Source organism: Halyomorpha halys, unplaced genomic scaffold (genome assembly GCF_000696795.3).
Source record: "Halyomorpha halys isolate HHAL.00 unplaced genomic scaffold, Hhal_1.1 Scaffold748.1, whole genome shotgun sequence".
Lineage (NCBI taxonomy): Eukaryota > Metazoa > Arthropoda > Insecta > Hemiptera > Pentatomidae > Halyomorpha > Halyomorpha halys.
In genome coordinates this window covers 788294-813424 of record NW_027111006.1, presented here as the reverse complement: position 1 = coordinate 813424, position 25131 = coordinate 788294, and the positions used below count along the sequence as shown (strand labels likewise).

Sequence of the window (25131 nt, the reverse complement as noted above, 5' to 3'; positions counted from 1 at the left end):
CAGGGAAGCTCCCCACACTAACAGAAGGGAACATTTGCAAGGCCTCATAATTACTAATGTGAATTTATTTACATATACATACATAGTTGACCATAAAACTTAAATATAACCTAGTTTATAACTATTTGTCCTAATAAGGACATTAAATAGTTATAAACTATTTGTTCCTTTTTAACCACAACCCTGACCATCTTCTTATACATAAAAGATATTTTATTGATTAATATTTAAATTGTATTGATAGAATTATAATTAAAAACGTATAAGTAATTTTTTTTCAGTAATGAAGCAATTGTATTTCAATTCTGTAATAAAATGATAAATGAAACATTCAAGTTGATAAGATATTATTGCAAATCAGGTTTCATAATGTTGGATGAACTTTTAATTCACGTGAATGAATAAAAAATTTAATTATTAAAAAACTTATCTATTTGAATACTACATATTTCTCATCATTTTTAATAGTCATTTCTGTCATTCCTGTGGGCTTATTTTTTTAAATTTTAAATAAAATAACTGAGGATTTAAATAAACAAAAAGAAAATATACCATCTACGCACCTGCCTCCAACTGAAAATGGTGCTAAGAGACCTGCTGTTATCCCTTCCGTTGTATAGAGAGAGCGTACATTTAGGACACAGTCTTTGGAATTGATTGACCAAGGAGAAATTACAGATTTTATTTGTGCATCTAGGTTCTTATAGCTGAGTAAAGCACCTGTTTAAATATGAATCTTAGAAAAAATAATCAATATATTGACTTAAAAATCAATGATTCTCACTGTTTAAAGTAGCTCGCATATCAAAAGCATTGACTCAATATGTTCTCTTATATTTACTTATATGTAAAGTTAAAGGATACCGCCTACATTGACATTTTTGATAATCCTAAACTCTATCTCCCTGTTCATTGCATTTTTTCCTCTGTGTCTTTTTCTTACAAAAGTATGGTAATTGTAAAAAAATATATAAAGGGATTTTCAAGATCCAGGTTAATTTACTGTAGGATCACCGAGTCTGAAAAATCGTCATTCTGTTGTTGCTTATTTCCAAGATCCCTAAACTAACAGACTATTTTTATAATTCTAGAAGGATGTTTAAAGGAATGTTTTGAGTCATTTTAGATGTTTAATCTAAAAAATATTCAATGTTATATAAGGTAATATTTCAAGTTTGATCAATTTTAGCATAAAATATAACAAAATTTGGAGGGTTGGGCATGTTTGCAGTAAATTAAAAAAAAAAATTCAAACCCTTAATTATAGACTAATTTAAACATGATGCCAATGATATATTTTTTGTTATCTCCATTTTCAAAATGGGCACATGAAATATTAAAAAATAAATTATCGATTAGCTTATGGTCTCTATCTAAGATTAGGTGTTTGAAGAAGTAAAAAGATTTAGCTGAAATGTTTGCCTAATAATAAAATGATTTTATGTAAAATATTATGTTTTAAAAAAAGCCTCAAGGGTGTGTGAGGAATGATATCAGGAATAGGATCAGAATATTATTTTAAAACTGAAACCGTTTATGAATTCTAATTTTTGATAAATATAATGGGATAAAAAAGTTTTAAACTTATGACAAGATATTCCAGAAAAACAATATCCTCTTTCTTACCCTTTCTTTCTCCTCTCCCTCATTATTTATTCACTTAATTGTAGTTATAAAAATACTGTAATATACTAGTTACCTGTAATATTTCTATAGTTACCTTTTGGTTTCCCTGTACTTCCTGAAGTATACATGAGAAGTGCATCACTTTTATTGTAAAAGTCTTGATCTTGACCATATAGGTCTTTGTTTAATTCTTCAGAATTGATCATTTCATCTGTCACTTGTCGGCCGATTTTAGCTTCATTTCTAGACGGAATAAAAATGTTTTTAAGTGGTTAATATTTTTGTTTTTACATTTTATTATTTTAAAAAAATTGCAAATTTCAGCTTTATCTACTTGATTCCATATTTTGTTGATTATATCTTAAATTGGAGGCTAGGACCTGTGAAAAACTATTTCAATGAATCTTTTTTTGGTATTAGTTGGTTGAAAAATAGTAAGTGTTCTTGCCAATGATCTCTAGGAACTAGGGAAAAATATTGTATATAATTTTAACATTTATAATTGCTAAGTATGAAATAAATCTGTTCTGGATGTGTTTTATGGTTATGTTTAGTTTCAATTGATTGATTTGTTTTATCTTGTAAAAGCTTTCAGTAAAAAATAAAAAAAAGGAGTTTATAGGGTAAAACAAGCCAGGTTCCTAGGCGTCTTTTAAATACGAATTTTAATGAAAATCACAATGTTTGAAGTTTAATAAAATCCAAAAAACTTTTATGACTACTTACATCCAACATTAAAATTGTTGGAAATCAGAATTCTGCTCTTTCGTCCCTTATCAATAAGTTTTAAGACTTTTTAACAGAAGAAAAGTAGCTTCAAATATAGAAAAAACTCCTGAAACCTGTTATTTTACATCTCATGTTGTAATTTGTTTGCGTCGATATGCTTTGTATTATTTCGTGTAATTTATAGAGCCTTAAACCAGACCGATATTTATTGTAAATTGGTAAATCCTCGTTGATGTTACTTTCTAAATTACTTTACTTAAATTTAGTAAAAAACAAAATTGTTGCATCCTTTTTATCCGCCACCAGCCGTTTGACTGTTCCCAAACGATTTTTGCAATCTGATGAACTGTATGACATCCAAAATTCATATAGAAACATAAAAAACAAAACAAAAAAAAAAAAACAACAGAAAATAGGTTTGATGACTGTATAAGTATAATCCTAATTTGAATACGTTGTTACTTTGCTCAAATGACCCAAATTTAGTTATTTTTTGAATTGTATGGTAGAAAATTTAGTTATATTTTAAATGAATAGCTCTAATGTTTAGTTTTCGAGTTATTAAAAAAAAATAAGACTGATCAAATCAGACTGATGGTTCTTAAAATTAGCCCGATCAAAAATACTATTTTTTAGCTCTATATAATAGTGAATGTTCACGTAAATACGTACGTTACGTCGGTGTCTAAAACTAGCAGTTCAATTTTGGTACGTTGAGTGACATTCTTCAGCTTCTCAACATGTTCGGGAGTGGTTATTGCTAGTGTAACGTCAGCGTCCTTGAAAATATATTCTATGACAGCTTCAGGATAACTAGGGTTCAATGGAACGGCTGAAAACATATTTTATTATTTAATTCAAGAGAAGTAATCAAGCTTATGAATGTCATTTAAATGACATGTTGTTAATTTTTAATTAATTTTACTGTTAGGTGTGTAAAAGTGTAATGATTGCGTGTAGAATGCTATTTTTATGAAAAAAAGTCTAAAAAAATAAAACCTAGTGTATGTTCACTGAAGTCTAAATTCGGTGTTACTTAATATGACATCGTATTATTACGATGTTATTTCGGTCAGTGTTATGTTTGACTGTATTTATCATTGTAAGAATAGAATAATGGGCTAGGTTTGCTCGATTTCTAGAAATAGATGTTCCGGAAAGATAACCTTCTTAGGGATTTTTGTGTAATTTAAATTAGTGTCCTAAAAAATATTTGAGGTGTAGATAGTTGACCGTAGATTAATGCTTGAAGAAGTTTGTCGGGGGGTGCGGTCAGCAAAGAACAACATAAATAAACAAAACCATATTTATTTATTTATACTGCTAGCAGTTACGCCACAACCCCTGATGAAGACCTGAAACTCAGGTCGAAACGTCGGCATAAAATAAATAAATATGGTTTTGTTTATTTATGTTGCTCTTTGCTGATCGCACCCCCCGACAAACTTCTTCAAGCTAAAAAATATTTGTTGTTCTGAAAAAAACATCATTGTTAATCATAAAGACCTAGCAATGCATCTCTTACGTAAAGTATAATAATTAAACAGTAATATGTGATTAAATGATTAACATTTTAACAATAGTTATATTATTTTCATATATATGGCATATTATGTTAGTTGTAGACATCCGATCGATAAAATGTTATATGAACCGTATATATATATATATATATATATATATATATATATATATATATATATGTATGCTATTCTATTAAAGTAATGTTCGTATATTTGTCACCAGTGGACTAAAAGACTGTCGGATCGATTCTTTTCCCTACCCTATTAGTATATGTATATTTCACACCTCCCTTCACACCCCACCACTTTATGTTGACTCAGTAATTTACACATCACCCTATATAATCAATTGTAACCAGGTTACAGGTCTTTTTTAAAAAGATTAGCGTTTACTTTCCTAAATAAAAGATCAAAGGCAATGAACCAAAAAACACAGGCAATCATATTCACTGAAAGAAGACTGTCCGTAGTTATAAAAGGTACCACAATCCCTTGGGTTCAGTCTGTCAGTTACGATTATAACTGGACAAATTTTTTACATTTTCAAAATAAAAGCTATAGATGAAAAGTATCATTAGCAAAATAATCCCATAGTTTTATAGACATTCTAAATTAACACCGAAAAACAATCTAACTACCAAGAAACCTATCATACGCACAATAATAACATTCCGCTCCCTTCTGGAGCTACACCTTTATCTCAACTGGAAATTAGGGGTCATCCTAGATATCTAATATATGAAGAAAATAAGAAAAAATTGCCTTTGATATACAAGAGTTTCAATGATATTGTCTACAGTTTCCGACGATTGAACAGTGCACATAATTACTGATACGAAACGTACTCTCTTGTTCCTGATACGGATGCAAACGTAGCAAACATGTACTAAATGACAATAGTCTTTGAATTGTATAAAATATTTTATGTTATTTGTATTTAGTGTATAGACTGGAATTGATTGTAAAAGGAAACTGGGGAAAAAAAACAAAACTGTTCTTTCCTTTTTATTATATCATGTATATATTTTTTATTATATTATCTATATATATATGTAATTTATATATGTCCGATCACGGATTGCAACCTCATGTATTTGGGCAGCATGGATGAATAAAGTATTTCTATCTCTAATCAAGTTCACGAATTTTTTATTTGTTCATTATTTATAATTTGTGATTAATTACTTGAAATAGATAATTTGTTTTAATTACTTTTATGGTTTACCTACTGTTTAATACTACAAGCTCGTATCACGGATCTATAATAGGATTTACCATTTTTTAATTAGTAATCAATAATGACTTTTTATAAAAAAAAAATGGATCAATTTACACTTTTTTTTATAAAATGTTCCGTTTTATCTGAGGAAAATTCAAAACATTGAAATCATTGACTCGACCAATAGAAGAAAATAGTTGTATATGTATTGATGCTTTTCTCCTAGCCCTAGTAAGAGTACATAAGGCAGTTAAATAGAACAAGCAAACAAGAAGAAATTATGCTTGGCTAATAAAATGTCTGTAGTGACAATGAAAGTTTTCCGAAGTCTAAAACAGTTCTTGCTGTATTTTAAATAATAAACTTCATCTCGTTATTTTTACGGACTTTGCACGACGTATAATTAATTTTTTGGTGGAATCGAATAAGACCTAGTACGCTCACGGCAGACTCATGCCATCATCGATGACCGCCTTCAGCGGACCCGGCAGCTTATCTTATAATGCCACAATGGCAATCCAAGATCTTACTTACCTGTATATATACACTTATTTCTTTGTATATATTTAATTTATTGTTTTAATTTTTCTAGGAGGTCAGAAAAAAAAAAAAAAAAAAATCGAATAAGATCGATAGGAAACTAACTCGGTACAAACACGCATAATCCCTGAAAATTTGATAAAAATTGGACTAAGGGTTTGATTGACTGCCCCGACACCCACGCAGCCAAAGTTGTTTCTTGATTTCTAAAGTATATTAGTGAACATTTTAGATTCTGAGGACATAGAATTTACCTCTTCTTTCATGAGCACATAGAAATTTCCATTTATCCTGAGTAATGATGAAGCAATATATGATATTTCTGTTTACTTGCTTTTGGTTTTCTGCCATGGTTTTGAAAAGATTCAAACTGCTTTCGTTGTATTTACGAATGAATAAGGAGGAATTTGATTACACCAGTTTATTGAACGCTAAAATCCGATTTGAAAAAAGCCGAAATACAATTTTCACACTTCATAAAGAAAAAAAAAAACATTACCATTTTATGGATATCAACCATAGTTCTGTAGAATATCTTACAAGGTGTTTTTGAAATGACGCGTTAATTTTTTTTTTAATGGTTTAAAAATTATATCAAAAAAATATTTAGGATTTAAAAAGAGAATATAAATAGCAATAGTCATGTAATATCTTTTGATTTCTATACTGTGTGAAATCATATCACAAGCATTACTTGATTATTATGAATGTATTGCTTATTTTACTCCTTTGTTTCTTAGTTCTTATACTAAAAAATTGACGCTGATATTGCCTGAGTTAATCATTTAAAAAATACACCCATAAAGTCGAATATGTAATAATTAAATATAAAAAAATACCTCAGTGGTTGGAAAAGTACGATAGAAAATACTTACCAATCTGGCCACTTGTCCAACATGCCCATTGTGAAATGACCATGTAGGCATTGTTGGAGCAGATAACCGCGATCCTCTGCTGTAGCACCCTCGCTGTGAGGCTGCTGATGGCCACGCTCAACCTCTTGCTGCTCTTAGCCAGTCCGAGGAAGGTGTAGTCCCCACTCGGGTCCCGCAGGCAGATCTCGTTCTTGTATTTTAGGCAAGACTTGAAAATGGGCTCTAAGGTTCTCTCAGGGGCCGGCGTTCGAGTGGACACCAGTCGGCGGGCTGCCACCCGAAAGACGGAGCGTGTTCGCAAGAAACTGTACCAAACCATCGCGTACTTGCGTAGTGCAGGTTTGGACCAGGAACAGGTTAGGAAAGGTTACATGTTACAGCTAGAACCATATGTTGCTGTTTTCAAGTTTGGACCAGGAGGTAGTGTATAAGATGGAAGCCGTTAATTTTCTATTTCAGTTAAACACAACGAAGTTTTCTCTTCATTAGAAACTTTCAGTTAAACCTGTGTATTAAAAACATACATTTTTTAAACCAGCAGTTCTTTTTATATTGATCAAGGTTTAATTAAACGAACATCGTCACCTGTTACATCAATCAGGCTCGTCCTTCTTCTGAACATATTGTTTTTTATAAATTTTTTACTTGTTGATCTAAATTTAAGATTCTTTGGAGGTAATATGGGAACACATCAAATTTTTCGATTCATTTCAGTACTGTACGAATCCGTTATTCAACACGTTAACACCTGCCCCCCCTCCGGTGCGTTGGCAACACACTACGTAAGGTCACGTAGTATTAGGATTAAGTTAGATTTAAGTTTGTTAAATTCAGAAATAATGTGTGCCCCAACACATTATACACTTTTATAAATTCTGACAACAAAAATAATACACTCCAAAAGACTCCTTAGAATGTAGATGTTCTACAGAAAAAGGAGAAACTTCATTGTTTATAAATACGCCATTAAAATTTTGAAGGGGTTTTGAAAAAAAAAAAAAAAATGGGAACACGATGAAACATTGAATCATTTTGATTAAACACCGTCTTGATCGGTCTCTTAAGAGTGGCTTATAGGTGCGCGTTGTGAACACAGTATCTAAGATAGGGTTAGTAACAAAGCTACAGAAAAATCGTTGTTAAGGATAGATGAGCTCGAAAACTTTGTTTTACATCAAACATAACAAACTTATCAATCTCAAAATATGCAAAAACAGAATGAAAACCCTTTTCCAATAACATGCTGTGGTATATTAGTAAATACATTCATTAAAAAGTGGTGGAGTGATGCAGAAATTAAAGATATTTTATCTTTTTTGGTCAGTTTGACTAAATAATCAGCACTTCTGCATAGAAAGAAAATTTTATGACAGTTGACAATTTTTATGGAAAAAACGAAATTTCTTAAGAATTATGTCTCTAGGAACTTCAAAATTTAGACCTTTGACCATTGTAAGACTTATAATTTTACAATGGATTATATTTAAATGAAAATATTAACGTAATCACGTCTATGCAGGACGATCATTAATGTCTGTATTATTAACGTGCGTATAACTAGATCAGGAAATTTATTTGTAGACTTTAAAGTATTTATTATTGAGTTAATATAATTGAAAACCATGACTGAAAAATTTTTAAGGCTTAAAATTGGAAAGAAAATAGGTGTGAGTACTACCAGATATAAACAGGTTGATCAGCCTCTGAGGTTATGTCCAACATGGCTTTAGAAGATGACTATAAAAACGAAATCAGTGTTAAGAATATCCTCTCTCATAAAGATAAGAGATATCGGTTCAACGTTAAGTGCCTATGGACACGATCGTGCGGGGGTGCTTCCATTGTCAAATGCCCCTTTATGGACCCTCCACCCGTCCACCCGTACCTTCTGGCTTTGAAAGCGAAAGAAAAGAGAAATTTCACTGGAGCAGAGGGTTAGTAATATACACATTTAAGGTAAAAGACTGCTTAATGCCGGCTAATGACCAATATAAATTCTGCCGTGGATATTGAAAAAATTTGAAATGACCAGTATGACAGCTTAAAAAAACCTATAAGCACCACGTTTGTCGTAAATGTCTTTTAATCGATTGTCAATTCTCCCCCTCTAAACACTATGCTATTACAGATATTTCATTTTTCCAGCTGTTATAAAGATTTTAAATTCAGCCCCCACAAACCCAACATGCTCAGTCAGAATAAGAGTAAAACCGAGGATGGGGGGTCAGATTGCAAGATTAAAGCAGATGGATTACGGAGGAACATTTATTTGATTTTAGAATTTTTTCCCGTAATCAATCTGTCTTAACCTTATATTCCGAAGGTCAAGTTTTGGTTTAATGTCATTCCTTCTGCCTGTGTCCCTTTAGAGTCAATGTCCAAGATTTTTAATCATCAATGTTCATTACGAACGAGAGTTCCGATGTAGTGATAGAAACACACCAAAATGCCAGATATTTTTGTACCATTCAAAGTATCCTAACGATTGACTACTTTTTCGGAGTTATAACCATTTGATAATTAATTTGTCAACACAATTATAGGGAAGATAGAGGTAAAGAAGCTGGGTACCACTAGATAAGCTCCTTAGCAGAGTTACTACAATGGAAATGAGATACCTTCGGAGAGTAGTAAGCCGAACTAGGAGGACCGCATACAGAATGAGAGGAGAAGAGAGGAAATTGGAACTGTTCCTAAAAATAATACCAATGAAATGAGACAACTCAGATGGTTTAGACATCTTTGTCGGATGAGTGAAGACAGGGACCCAAGAAAACATGTCTTTAGATACATCACTCTAATAGATACTGAACTACTTTAGCTATCGAAGAACTTTATTTGAATAGTTACAAACATGACCTGAATTTTTTTTTATTATTTCTACGGAAATCTTGTAGCTGTTTCATCTTCATATATATAACCTAACGTCATAGCTTGTGACAATTGTATAATTTGCCAAACTATTACCGTTACAATAGCAACTACGTATGATGTTCAGTATATACTCGTTTAAGGAAGAAAAAAATATTAATGGTAAGCGTTGGGATAACTGAAGGACTCCTCTAAAAAATTCTAAACTTTCGAGTTTTTCATATCGAGAGTGGCAAATATAGCTTGGAGTGTATAGGCCTCTTATAGAAAGGAGGTTCTCCGAGTAGATGTTGTAAAATCATTACTAGAAAATTTAAGTTAAATACAAAGGAACTCTCAGAAAGACAACCCTGTTTGAATATTTGAGAGTACTCTCTTAAATATTCAGATAAGAGGGGTAGTTTACTCCTGAGATGTAACGTAATATTACATCTCTTGGAAGGCTCCACCTCTAATTTCACCGATAACTCTCAGAAGCCTCACAATTGCGAATTTAACTCTCGAGAGTATATCTGTCAACTTCAAGATGGAAAACTTGCAAGTGTTTTATTAGTAGTTCGGTTGATTCAGGTTTTGGTAATTTTGAGTTTAGTCTATTTCAAAATATGTTTGCCACGTTATTCTAAATGGTGGAGGTTTATTAATGTCTCCTTCACGTGAATTCAGCTAAGTAAATTATAACTGATTCAGCTTGAAATTAAATTCATACTGTTCCGAATCAAGGGCTCACTAAAGATCTCGGCCACCACGAGCTCACAATATGAAGGCATTGTTTACATGACATCGTTTATTGTGGTAGTTTATTATTTTTATTGTTGCCATACATTTTTAATTATTAAAGTGACTCTTTAACGGCTTCTAAGATATTTTACAGAAATAATTAACTAATATTCGCTGGCAAGAATCAGCACAATATTAATTTTTCAATGACTGTCGAAAAATGGAAGGCTTCCCCAAATTTACGCTTATATTACATTTCAAATGAAAAAAAAAGATACTATAAAAAATAAACGAAACCTGAAAACTGCTGACGTAAAATATAACAGAGGGAGAACGGAGTAATACAAAGACAAATGAAAGGCGACCTCCCCTCCAATGTGCCGATAGTAAAACCACCCGCAACTCCCCTTCCTGGCTTACGTCCTCTCGCCTCAGGCTAATTCCACAATCTTGCGGCAGCTAACAAACTGGATCGAAAGCAAATCTGACATTTGAAGGAATTTTCAAAGGAAGGTTATGATTGAGTCATATGGTTAATTTAAAAGAACTATTATTTCGTAATTTTTTTTGTATTAGTAGATTTATATGTACTTATTTATATACATCCCGCAAATCTAGAGTGAAAAAGGCTTGAAAAATGTTAATTTATAAAAAGGAACATTGGTCACACACTAAGTATTACATAAAAGTTCGGTGGGTGTTTCCTACGTTCCTAACCGATCGGCCGCAGACCATAAGTGGGATAATAAGTGCATCAATGCAATATCAATTACACTTTTAACAAGGTAATTGAACATCTATTGTAACAATTAGTTTGATCTGTCATTTGAAAGCTGTGTGCGGTATGGGATGGAGGGGTTCTAGCTATAAGCAATTTCGACATTATCAATTTTGACACGTGCCTCTTTCATTTCATGTGCGATAGATGACACTAAAGTGAATTGCTTGACCATCCGGTTAAGTTGGTGTGTAGATCAGCTACCGAACTATAATCGTTAGGTTTACAAAAATAATAAATTTGTCTTAAAAAATTAAAATAAGCAAGGAATAAATGAATGTAAATTTTGATTTAATTAGTTATGAATGAGTTTACTCTTTTCAGTTTAATTTTCTTTAAAATTTTTTTAAATCGTGGAAAGAGTAGCGTTGTAATGTCCTGGAACTCCACTTTTCCTTCCACAGACAACGGGAGAATCTCAGTTCGGAGTTCCCATTTACATCATATTACCCATGACTTTTTACATAAGTATAGGTTTTGTTAGAGTGTTTATTTTTTATATATGTTGTCAAAGCAATTTTATTTATATTTTATTTTTGTCATTCCGATATTTTGTCGAACCGTTCCAGGCAATTTCTTCAGAGACTACTCTGCCAGTCTCTCTGAAGGAGCCGCCTGAAATTATGAATTGAATATCAAGAAAGACATGAATATAACGCCTGAGAAAAAGTAATCAGGACAACTGATATGATTAAAATCTAGACAAGAAGCCTAAAAATTGCTTGTTTATTTTACTTCACTTTTTTTTTTAATTATTTTTTTATGATACTAATCATTAAGTATAGCAATAATTCATAATGCTTTTTATAATTGACGAACATTGGTTTACCTCTCACGAATTTAATAGCCATATTTCCACATTGTATACTAATTGTATGTTCTTCATTACTGTTATCGATTGTTAGTCTGTTGTGTAACTTATCCGTAACATGGATTCAATTGGTCCTTATAAACTTACTGTTACAGTAAGTACAGTAGTTAATTGTTTCATCTACGGAATGGTATGCTCGTGTTTCAGTTTTGAAGTGGCTTCTGCTGAAGTCTCGTTGGAAATATTGAGAACTAGTTTAAACTTAGAGTAGTGCTTGCAATGTTGAGCTTAATCCAGTATTTTCCTTAAACCCTTAATATTATCATAGAGTTATTTATTCTGGATTTTTTGTCCAAATTTATTTAATTTTCCAGTTCAATTTTATTGAAATTTGGGTTGTAATTTTGAAAAATTCTTTTTCCTTAAAAATATTATTATATAATTTGAGAGTATCGATAAAATTTTGACATGATTAGATAAAAAATGTTAACCTTTTGCACTCGGCACCGTTGCGACGTTCCAACGCTACCAGTAATTCGACGCCACTTTTTCGCGAAAGCGTACACCCTGGAATCGTGATATTGTATAGTACAACTGTAGAACCAAGCATTGTGATGCAATTTGGTTTATGTGTATTTGTGGACATTAAAGAAAACATATTTACAAAAAAATCACTATTTATGAAATATCTTCATTTTCTTGTTGGTGGAATAATATCATCATCATTATCGTCTTCTGCTTGAATATTTATTATATATATAAATGTGAAACTTTACTTCACTACAGCTGACATCACGAGACTGCTGTGATTTGGTGTTTTGCCATTTTCATCAAAATAAAAAAAATGTTATTTTAAATTGAAAGAAACGATAGAGTGGTTTGGAAATTACTAATGGTAAATAACGAGACCACAACATTGTAACTATTCCTGTAGAGATCTTTTATATTCGACGCTTCAATGCGGTGTGAGTTCTTATAAATTTCTTTTCTCAGTTTTCGGATCTCTTTATTGTCTTATCAAGTTTCCCTATATTATTGAACCATACTCGTGTACCTTTGTTCCACTGACTTTACCATATTTCTCACCGAATTAGAGAAGTTTATAGTCCGCCGTCAATACATTTCGCACGTTCTTTTTCGACGTAAAACCTGTAGATTTATTTATCATGCACCTTAATATTTTTATCATATTTTGATCTGTTTTTTTTTTTGTTTGTGTCACATGCGTTTTTAAAAAAATTGGGCTGGAATAAATTCATCTCCGTAATCGCTAATAAACTTTCATGTCCCCTCTGAAGAGAAAACCGAGTGATGTGCTAGACTTACGGTTGTCCCCTCATAGAGAACTACCGAATGCAAAGGGTTAATTAATATTAAATAAAAATAATCAAGAAACAAAACGCAAATTTCAAGGTCAAATAATTGCTATAAAAATTGAAAAAAAATATTAAATAAAGTTGGCTACAAGATTTTAAAATAACTAGTTTAATATTCATATTGACCACTCCAAAAAAACCCTCATAAATAAGGCTCTTAGGTAAACAATAAATTGTGATTTTTCTCATTTGTTTGAGTGAGTAAATTTGTTAACTAGTTTTCCTGGTTGTATGGTTATCCTGGTTGTACTGGGTTAAACTAGTAGGCAGTATTAATTTTTTTTCATCTATTATTACTTATGTATATTTGAATAGTGCGGTGAAATAGGTCCATTTCTTCGCATGTTAATTACAAGTTTTGCTATGAAGTAATCAAATTAACTAATATTAACAACTACTATTTCCTAATTTAATACTAAAATGAGCTAATTTGCAAATAAAAATGGGCATAATTTTTAACGAAGAATTTTCGTTAAAAACGGATTACCAGGATATTTATTTGGAAACGAATAAACACGACGAGACAGCAGAGACAAAAACGTCAACTACGACCCATTTTTCTTTGATCCTTCCTCATGTTTACGTCTGTCCGCGTTGATTTCCTATGAAATCTTTGATGGTATACACCTTCATACGAATATATAATGTATACCTAACTAGTGCAATTTAATACCCTAAATTTTATTAATTTACATTGTTAAGCTATTATTAATGTTAGTTGGCTTGATGATTGTGCGTTTCACACAAAGTTGTACATTAAATTTTGAATTATTATTATTACAATTCTATGATTGAAATTTTTTTTGTGATAACACCTGTTCATCATATTGCCCACATCTAATCTTATTTTATATTTAAATTAAAATCGATATACTACAATGGTTTTTTGAGAAGAAGAAACAGTAAAATAATCTCTCGTTCATGTCGAGTTAATGTCAGGTCAGGTTCTTGTTTCAGCTGTATCTTCCTCGGTTATTTTATCTTTTTCCATAGTAAAATTTTGCTTCCTAGTTCGAGTTTGAATTGACCATTTAAAAAAGAAAGTATTCTAAAATACGGCCATGACGACAATATTTGATATCCTTCGTCTCTAGTTCGTTTTGTTAGTTTTTTTTTATTTCTCGTCTGTATGTATCTACAAGCGCCTTTCATTTTACTCCATTATCCGAAAACAAAATTATATTTATTGTAGTAGTGTAAATAAATTTATACGTAATGAAATTCCTATTGACATCCTATCATTATAATTATTGAATTTCGGCGACTCAGATATCTATATTAACAAATGACGGGATCGTCTTTAGTGAGTCTTCTTTCGTTTTCCCCTTTTCGAGAGGAGGAGGGGACTATAGTTTAAACTGTGAACATTGCAGTTATTTAGGAGGAATTGTAACAAGCCCACTTGAAAGAATCTCACTGAAGAAAATTCTGGACATATTGCCTATCATTTTTATGATAAATAGAATTTTCCACTCTTTATCAGTGCAATAAAAGGGAATAATTTAGGAATTAAAATACCGTCGCAATGTGGAACCATGTTATAAAATTGTATTATTTGTATATAATGTTCTGCGGCTGGCGCCCTCACTCGCCCTCCATTGGATTTAATACCAGTGACGCGGTCGAGAGAGAAGCGCATGGATCTATGGAGCTTACTCTTTCCCCGTAAATGGGGGATGAGCTCGGTTCGGAGTTCCCCAGGCTGAATGTAAATGAGAATGATTAAGTTTAAGATGTTATTTTATTTTAAGTTGAGTTTTGTGTTTTTTATTTATTATTATTATTTTATTTTTTCTTATTTAGTTATTTAATTTATTTATTTGTAAATATGGTGTGAATGAGCTCTATGATACCAATTACCATTGTCTATAAATATAAGACAGAATGTAATATTACATAATAAATATAACATAATGTAATATTACATAATATGTATGTATACTTTTTTTCTAGAACTGCAATAATAGTACAGAAATTTCGTTAAAGATATTATATATAATTGTTATATTATTTAAAAATAAGGTAAGGTAAGGTAATCTCAACATAGAATTTCTCAGAGCTATTATTCGAATCCCACAACAGAACTGAATTGAATGCGCTAAACACTGCTTACAAATGACATATCCCTTGGCTTTTATCATTGGGCTGGGTCATTCATAACTGTCGGAGCGTACATAACAACTACCCCTTCTACCAACTTAAGTTGTATCCCGAGGTAGGACGAAACCTCACAAACCAGATTCCAATTCGACAATGGTAATCCGTATTATGGCCAAACTGGGCTATAACTATAATTTAACAAATACTTGTTAGTATAGAAAGAATCTACATGTTATTGTAAATTGTATTCCCTTGCGTATTGCACATTTGAAATCGGCTTTATATCCAATTCAAATTCAATGGAATAATATATCAAAATTTAACATTACACAAAATTGCATGTTTTGTTCGTTTTTTGGATAAATAGTAGGTTTTTTTGGTTTTGTTTCATAATATTGAAAATTATGCACTTTTTTGGTTAAATAGATTCTTTAGATTTTGATAACATTAAATTGAACCTTTGATACAAATTTCTTACTCTGTATTAACCAACTGGTTAAGTTTAATATTGATTAATATGTATTATGGTTAATATTAATTAAAATATTTGCATACCTACATAACTGTGTATTTTATTATTTTTGTCTTATTGAATCCATTATTGAGTTTATAGTTCAGAATAGAAAAACATGAGAAAAGGCGAGATTTCCATTTTACTGCATATTTTATTAGCTTATATCAGTTACTTATAAAGTTATATTTCGCTGGAGTATATAATTCCTATAAAATGTGTAAAAATAACCTTTTTTAGTATAAATTGTTAAATTAATACATGGAAAGCATATCTTACCTTGTATTGAAATTATAGTCTTTGAATTAAAACACCTAATTTTGATGAAGCAATTAGCTCCGAAAAATCTGGACCATGAAGTAATTAATTACAATATTTTTGTGATTATCGAAAAAAAAAAAATCGAAAGACCAGGCGAAAATTAAGAACAAACATATTTATTACAACAGCGAATAAAAAAATGTTATTTCTTAAGCCGCGTTATAATTTATTTTCTTGGGGCACTCATAGCTCAGTGGTTAAGACGAAGTTAAACCGATTTTTGATGTCGTTTGGCGGTGCCGGTTCGAATCCGGCCTGGTGGGGCGTTGTCTTTTTTCATTGCGTGGTGGTCCCACAAAATGAAAAACTTTTTTGACCCCAACCATGCTTAAGCAGTATAGGACTCCAATGGGAGTCTCGGCCGAATAAAAAAACAACCCAAAAAACCTCTTTTCTTGATATTTCAGACAAAATACCTTCTAAGCCCATATTTATAGAGCATATAGACATTAATTATATGAAATGAACTGTTAAACTATTTTCTCTTATAGTATTTTTTTTTTAATAGAGAAAACAATTTTTTTGCCATTTTAAAAACTCAAAAAAACATTCCTAAAAATTGTCTTTTCCACCCAAAATAACTAAATTGAATTCATTAAAAATTTCGGGTAATTTTTAATGGACATTGTCATATAAAAATCTTAAAAGATTAGTAGATAGAATAATCAATAAATAAAAATCTAATAAACAATTTTATTATTGGTGTTTTTCAACATTATTTTCAGTGAACAAATCAAAGAGAATGACATTTTTTGTCTCCATCAGAAATTTTATTTTTGTTATTTAGTTTTAATATTTATAAATTTACTTACATTCTCTTTTTAATTTAGAGTTATTTGAAATTGTATGTAGAACTAAGTCTAAATGTTAAATGATAGAATTAAAAAAAAAAGTTAATTAATAATTTTTTTTTTATAATTTATTTATTGATATTTACAACTGTATACATACAATTCTAATAATTTAAAATTCAAATATGGGAAAAAAATTGTAACTCAGCAAATTTTAATATGTTAATTGGTTGAATGATTGTGAGACTTGAGGGTCTTGATTTCTAAGATTTGATAATAGTGATGGTAGTACCAAGTTTGAATAAAGAAAAACAGATCTTATATTGGTGTTTTTATTTTAAGTAAATATGTAGTATATGTGTATAAACAGTAACAATTAATTGTAAATACAACGGACCAACTAAAATAGAAACATTTTATTTTGTTTTTTTAAATATCCTGTTTTGTAAACTGGCATTGTTCTCTAAATAATGATGATGATGTGCTGTAAGAAGTCTTTTGAAGTTTTTAAAAATAGGAATTGAGGAAATGTTGAGACCATGAAAAATACGTATCTCTTTTTCATAACACTGAGCATTGTATTGGATTCAGAATAGCCATTGGTTACATCTACCCTCCTCTGACTTAATACGGACGTCATAACATGATTTTATTGATCAGATATTTTTTACTTTGGATATTTTCAGTTTAGTTTTGATTACGATACTATTGTTACCATTATGTAATGAGAATTTTCGTATTCACGAGTACATTCATTTCTCAACAGTCCTGAAACAAAGAAATTTTTTTTTTTGATTTGATAGATTTATTTATTGATAGATATTACAATCTCCAACACAGTTGTGGACAATAGATAATATTGATGAACGATCTCATACATACTAAAAAAAAAAAATAAATAAATATATAAATAAACAAAAAATAAATAAATAAAAAACTCTCTTAAAATATATACAAACAAAAGAATAGACAAGATGAACATAATCAAACTATATGTATGAAAAATAAATAAATAAAATAACATAATGATAAAATAGTATATACAATATTTACACAATCGACCTGAGGATCCCTGAGCCCACTCTATCCCCCACGTGTGAGGGGTAGAGCAGAGCTCAAGAGATCCCAGCGCATCCCTCTCGCCGCATCACTGGTAATGAGCCAGTGGAGGCTGAGCAAGTGCGCTAAAGCCGCAAACACTCAACTTGAGTGGAGAATCTGACCATTGCCAGAACTCCAATTGTCCATTTTTATTTTAATAAGTCTCTTGGCCACTGCCGTTCTAGGTGGGCTGTAGGGATGGGTGGAACTAGATAAGGTTTAAACCAAAGGATTAGGAAGGTGGAAAGGTTTGTATGGAATTTTGTAGGTCCAGATAGGTCGGAGTATAGTCTTATAAATTATTAGTTTGTTTTCTAGTGAGAGATGAGAGGTCCGGCTGAGCAGTCGGTATAGTTGGCTGAATCGTCTGTTGAGTTCTTGTCTGTTGCTGTTCTTATTATAGCATTTGCTTTGCTGTTTTTTCTTCTAATTTTACTATATAATCACCGGCGACATTTTTAATTTTTTTTTACCTTGATTAAGGTGCAGTGAAATTATTTTAACTCAACAAGGGTGTCGCGGCGAAAAAAGGTTGGAAGTCACTGGTTTAGTACTCTCCATTCCTTGAGTATTTTCAATTATATTTCTTATTATTTTAAAAAAAAATGTATTAGTAATTAAATAAAAATAGAATTTATAATTTTTTAATCTAAGATTTTCTTTCAATATAAATTAATTCTTGAAAAAAAAAAATCCGTAGAATTGTGAAGGTTGTTGAATTTTTTTTTTCATTAGGAAACTTTTGACATTAATAAGAATTCCCTCTATTCATCGAGAAATTCTCTTCCTGTCTTTTTGGTTCTATTACCTTATGAATTCCAATCTTACTAGTATAATATTGTTTTAATGCTGATGAACTCTGCCTATGGAAATATTCGAATTAATTAATAGAGTGCCATTGCTGGAAAAATAAGTTGATGTGGATTGTATGATGAATGGGATGAAATAAATTAAGCATTATAAATAAAAAATGAAGCCTAATATAGTAATAGCATAATACAGTAAAAATAACGGATGCTATACTATGCAGTTTACAATCTTATTTAGTAATGGTTAGTAAAATTTTGACTACCTATAAGATATTTATATTGATATAAATATAATTTTAATTTGGAAGATGAATTGGTGGGTAGAAGAGAAGTACATGATGATTGAAGTTCTATGTGAAAGGTATATTAAGGACCTTACTTGATTTTCTCATTGTCCTTCATTTTCTTTCCACTTCCTCTGCTTGGGTTTAGTGTTGAGTTATGTTTTCTGTTTCTCTTTGGTTCTAAGTTGTAATTAGCTGGCTTCTTGTTACGAATGCTTACCCATATATGGCGGCAGTTTCTTCATCTTACAGTGATAATTACTAGATAATAATTTTGAAAGCTGGATTGCGTTTTTCCCCAAATTGATAGCCATTTAATTTCCGATTTATTTCATTTAGTTTTCATTCATCCTATTGGTTGAGTATAGAAATAGAACATCATATGTTTGGAATGTGTCTCCTTAATAAATCTCTCTCCTCTTCTCATCAATAAAAATAAATTATTATGTATTAAAAAAAATTCTGATCCGTTTTCATCTTGGGTACTATGTTGTTTCAATGGTCATTGATGTTTATTACATTTAATGTTAATAATAGAATCAGTTATGTTGAATAACATACGTTTCATTAATATCTCTATAGTGACGAGTGTGAACTTACTAAGACAAAATATATATATATTATTATTTTTTTTTGATTATAGGATATTTGCGTTGTCTAGTAATACTTAAAGATATTTTGAGTGAACTAAACGAGAATGATTTGATAGAGACTGAACAGTTAAGTGCTGTATTTTTTGGATTTAAAATGGAACTCGTGCCTCTAGCTAATCCTATCTATTTTTTTTTTTTTTTTTTTTTTTTTTTATCACATATTTACATTTTTTTTTTTTTTTTTTTTTTTTTTTTAAAAGGGACAAGAATTATTAGAATGGTCTGTGACAAGAAGAGAGCTTTGCACTTCGTGAGGTAGTTGAGCCTTTAGAGATCAACATCTGATTCAATATTAGTTTTAAGCTTTACAGTTGTAGTATATTTTATCCTGTTACAAAGGTTTAAAACATCTATGATGGTGTTTGTAAATATATATACACACACGCGCGCGCACACACTTAAATATATATTTATTGTATTAGAAGGTGATTATCAACCCTGCTATTTTTAGCAAAAAAAAAAGAAAAAAAATCTTTTATTATTTTTATAGCTTTCAGGATAGATTTTATTCTCAAACTTTTTAATGCCCATTAAAATCTTTGTTCCATATCACTGATTCAATCAATTGTGCATTTTGTTATTCTAATAGTGCATATTCATACATAGAAATAAGTTGTGTTACCAAATGTTTGCGCAACTTGGAACCTGTAGCTTATAATGGACTACTGTCATTTTAATCAACCAGGAAAATTGCTGATAGTCATAACTAACAATGAAATTAAAAATGAAACATAATTAAGGAAAATGCATTTTCTTTTTTCTCATTTAAGAAAGACTGATGACGATTTTAAAAATATAATAATTTTTAATTTACAGTCTGAGTATGTGGTGCTTCCACTTACACGAATTTCCGAAATATAATACTTTTTAATTTACAATCTGAATTTTGGTGCTTCAACTTACACGAATTTCCGAAATATAGTAACTTTTAATCTACAATCTGAATATGTGGTGCTTCCACTTACACAAATTTTCGAAATATAATTATTTGTAATTTACGATCTGAATTTGTGGTGCCTCCACTTACACGAATTTCTTAACTACAATTGCTAATAATTTATCCTTTCTTATAGATATACATTGTCTCAAAATTTATGTTTTACAAAAAAACTTAGATCAATACAGTAATTAAAAAAAATCATATATCCTAATAATTATGATCTGAAATATATTTGAAGGCGGGAGAGGGTCGACTAGGATAAAAATAAATTGCTTTGAAAGTTTCAAATGAAAAAAAAAATAATAATAAAGTGATTATAGTTTATAGATAGGTATGATTACGTTAATAGGTTTATGGGATGGAGTAAATTTATGTGATTGTCTTTGTTGATAACATGAAGTTCCTCAAAAATCCTTGTATTGGATTTTAATATCATCTAAAACTGGCTCTAAAAAAAAGTTTTGTTAATGAAAAATTATTATTTCATTGTTAATATTTTAACATATGGCTACATTGGGCAGTAGGCGCTACGTTGTATGTATGTTTTCCATGTATGTCATTTAACTTTTTAATATACATATATAATATAATATTGAATATATAATCATTGACCAACAAATATTTAAATAAAAAACTTCCAACAGATTCTATAATTCGTAAAATATTGTCCTTTATTATTAATAGTCGACTAATTTAACTGACTATTATTTAATGTTCATCTAACATTTATAAATAAAGAGAATAATAAGAAACCATTTTCTATCAGGTATATACTATCAGGTATAGTGTATGTATATAAGTCACATTAGGTTTTTTGATTTCAATCATTGTTCTTGAGTTCATACCATCTGCATGAGTCTATGTGTAGCACAAGTCAGTGATATTTATTTTCAAATTGCTCAGAATTGAACCTTTCAGCAAACGTCACGTTGTATTATCTGGTTGACATGAATAAGATGATAAAAAAAAAACTGAAATCAAGTAAATGTGACGCTTTCATGGGACTTATCGTTGTACGTACATATGATTTTGTTTTTTATAGATGACATAAATGTCAATATATTTTTACATAAATAAATTATTGAGACTTTTTTGAGTAAATTATTCCTTTTTTCTTTTATATTTACGCATAATAATTAATTAATAAATATTATTTTAAACTCACAATTTAATCTAGAAACTCTTCATTATTGCATTAAGATCCACTTTGAAATTATTAGTATGAAACGATCGAAAAACCTCATCCGAGAAGTGCCGTCTTAATATACTGCATTAAAAGAAGTAACGAAGTTTTTATAATCAGGTTAGAACTTAATGGAAAACTTAGACACTGTAAGAGATAATGGAAAAGATGTTATTTCAGATATCTTTGTCTTCCTCCCTCCTGTTTTGTTAATCAGATGCTTTTAGCAGTCTATGAAAAGTAAATAAATGGTAGTCAAATTTGAAAAGTAGAATATTGAGTATACTGCAACATTGTTCACACTTCTTTATCATACTCTCAAATATACTAATAAAAAAAAGTACGGACACAACTTTTTTAGAATTAAAAAAAAAGTAAATATTTAATCTGGATTATCTCTCTAGGAAGTCTGGTGAGTCAATTCATAAAATTTTTTGAGGTTAATGACTTCCATTTTTGAATGAATTATTTATTAAAATTCTTCATGACATTGTACAACGTTTCGGGACCATTTGTGCATCTTCACTTCTCTTTATAGAGAGAAGTGAAGATGCACAAATGGTTGACATGATTCCCCATATGAAATCATGAGGTTTTTAAAGTACATGAATATGGGACAGTGGTCCGAAACGTTGTACAATGTCATGAAGAATTTTAATAAATAATTCATTCAAAAATGGAAGTCATTAACCTCGAAAATTTTTAAGTAAATATTTAATAATATGTTAAACACTACTGAGTTAGTGATCAATCATAGGAGCCATTTTCATTATATCATCTTGAATATAATGAACTTTTAATTTTTTCTAAAAAGTCCAAGTGATGACCTTGTAGTTGAAATTCGAGTGAAACTAATAAATGTGCATTTTTTCTTACCTTAAAAAAGTTATCCTGAAAGAAATTTTTATTTTTTGAAATTCCATCGAAAAATGAATGATATATATTATTATTTTATTTGAAAAAAAATTGTATAATGATTAAATTTGATCAATAATTTATAATATAGAAATAAATATATTTTTGGTTTAAATTCATAGAAAATCAAGGGTTTATTATTAATAAAATGTTATACTCCTCATATTAGTTTTTTTAGATGTATAATACCACACACTTTTATATTTTATATTTATATTGTAGTTTATGCATAAAGTAATAAGTTCATAATCCTTTCTTAGAATCGTGTAATTTCTTCATTTTTATCAAGAGAACAGAAGAGCCCAAGCAGGCTTTAGTTATTTTCCATCTTGAACAGTTAACATGATTTCTACTTTAATGCAATTTACGTGACTCGGTTTTCTAAGTGGTCTGGAAAGGGGGTTGTGGTCTGCCGAAAAGTATTGCTTCTTTCGAAAATGCTTTCAGCGGGCCGAAATATTGGATAGTGTTTATAATTTTTAATTTTATTATGAGATATTTAATCATTTGTTATTTAAACAAAGAAAACATTTCAAAAATCTGCTATGTTTCTTTTTATTTTATTTTCTTCATAGTATTTAAAGACATTGTTTATTTTACACTTGTAATACTAAAAGTTGTCTAAAACCTATTTAAATTATTGTAGTAAAATATTGAAGAGCTCTCCTTTGACAATACATTGACCTCATATAATTTTAAATTTTTCTTCAGGAACGTGTTGATTAGCTCAAATCTTGTCCCTCTTTACCATGGAAATAAAGATTAATATTTTCGTTTGTTCATATGCTACTATGGATTGATTTAATTTCGTTACATTACTAGAAAACAGCCATTTTTGTTGATTATAAGGTTGTTTTTCCATCACGTAGAACTTTATTAAAATGCCAAGATGAGGACAAAAATAAATACAAAACGACTCTCATGTCACAAAATGCCAAAATATTGAAGCAATGGTTGAAGTTTCAAAGACATCATATTTCAGAAGAATCAGCAAACAAAATAAGCTGAAGTATATACATACCAAGTTAAATTTGTACTGCAACAACCCAGGAAGGGTAAGGGATGCAGTTGAGATTCGGTCTGAATCACGCTCGACCGTCTGATTCTTACCCAATTGAGGGTACTAACTTCATGTGGCTGAATGGTAGATGATTGTCCTGTATCTTTCTTATGTCTTCAAGAAGAAATGGATAAAGTAGAAGACACCTTCACAAAAGTACAAACATCAGAAATATAATTGCTAATAACATGAGGACTTATAAAATATTGAAGTCGTACTTGTCTACATGGATACTAAAGTATTGCCGAAAATGAAATAGGGATAAAACAAAATTAAATGTATGCTGTTCAGGGTAATTTATGGAGAACTAAATATTACCCGAGATCAAAACAAGTGATGTAGGGTTGGTAATGTAGTGAATGATTAGTGGACTGTATTGGAAAGATTCGAATAAAGGCACAGAATTAACATAACATTATATTTGACATAAGAATAAAATTAGATATACAAAATGAAAATTAAACTTTATACAAAAGAAATAAATGAAGTTTTATTTTTAAATAAATAAATTCTTATTGATCAATCACTATGGTCATTGTTTCATGTTGGCTGAATGATGGACTTATACTTGACTGGTGTCTAATCTGTATTCATCACCCAGGGGAAATGTGATTTGTATTTTGTATTCTGTAAATTGTACCGTTGTACACACTGTTACCATCATACTAGCTTTTGGTATGTCTGTAGGAGTACCTTAGCATAGAAAATAATCCTAGTTTACATACAGTACAATTTATGAAATATGTCTAATTCAAAATAAAATCTGAACATATTCTTGTCAGATTTATATCAAATTTCAGCGATTTATTGGGTATTTTGATGTCATATTCTTTATTTAGCTTATTACATTCACTATCCTAATATTATTTATGACTTTGTAATTTTCTTTCAATTCATTCATTGTATTTACTCTCAATGTAAGTTTTTTATTTATATTTATTTTTAACAATATACGTTTAAATGGCATTTAGGACTACACTTAATGTAGAAAATGAAATGAAAATCTAGGTCAGGATATTCTGATTGAATTGGAGTTTTTAAGGTTTGATTAGATAAAACATTGTACTTGATTTCACTAAGGATATTAAGTTAGGAGATGGTAAACCTTCTATTATAAAATAAACAAATAATAATATCATAGATTTAATGTTATAAGTGTGCGTAAGAAGAAAAAATCTGGATGGAACCTAGGAAGAGATCGTAGAACACATTCACATTCTCATATAGTTTCATTCTATACTGAAGACAATATATATAGAATCTGGATGGAACCTAAGAAGAGATCGTAGAACACATTCACATTCTCATATAGTTTCATTCTATACTGAAGACAATATATATAGAATATGGATGGAACTTAGGAAGAGATCGTAGAGCACATTCACATTCTCATAT

General features: G+C 30.0%; 2 protein-coding genes and 1 long non-coding RNA gene across 9 annotated transcripts in view; 1 reads left to right on the top strand and 2 right to left on the bottom strand.

The window, feature by feature from the left end:
• Positions 1 to 7087, bottom strand: part of Acsf3 (Acyl-CoA synthetase family member 3) — a 20881-nt gene extending 13794 nt beyond the window's left edge. For 5 of the 6 annotated variants that reach the window (XM_014428792.3, XM_067049105.1, XM_014428794.3 and 2 more), the window contains exons 1-4: positions 6513 to 7086; positions 3028 to 3187; positions 1721 to 1869; positions 564 to 720 (exon numbers count right to left, since the gene is read on the bottom strand). In XM_014428792.3, the coding sequence (XP_014284278.1) occupies positions 564 to 720; positions 1721 to 1869; positions 3028 to 3187; positions 6513 to 6831 (785 nt within the window). In that variant the 5' untranslated portion in view covers positions 6832 to 7086. Of the gene's footprint in view, positions 1 to 552; positions 721 to 1720; positions 1870 to 3027; positions 3188 to 6512 lie in introns of all 6 variants that reach the window. The other variant, XM_014428797.2, reaches the window with a different exon arrangement.
• Positions 1 to 25131, top strand: part of LOC106685844 (short neuropeptide F) — a 273766-nt gene that overhangs the window by 7062 nt on the left and 241573 nt on the right. The gene's annotated exons all lie outside the window — the stretch shown is intronic.
• LOC136796173 (uncharacterized) lies at positions 17193 to 19314 on the bottom strand. The gene is made up of 2 exons (XR_010843874.1): positions 19081 to 19314; positions 17193 to 17559 (listed from the first exon to the last, which is right to left on the bottom strand). It is a non-coding gene; the product is annotated as an uncharacterized lncRNA (long non-coding RNA).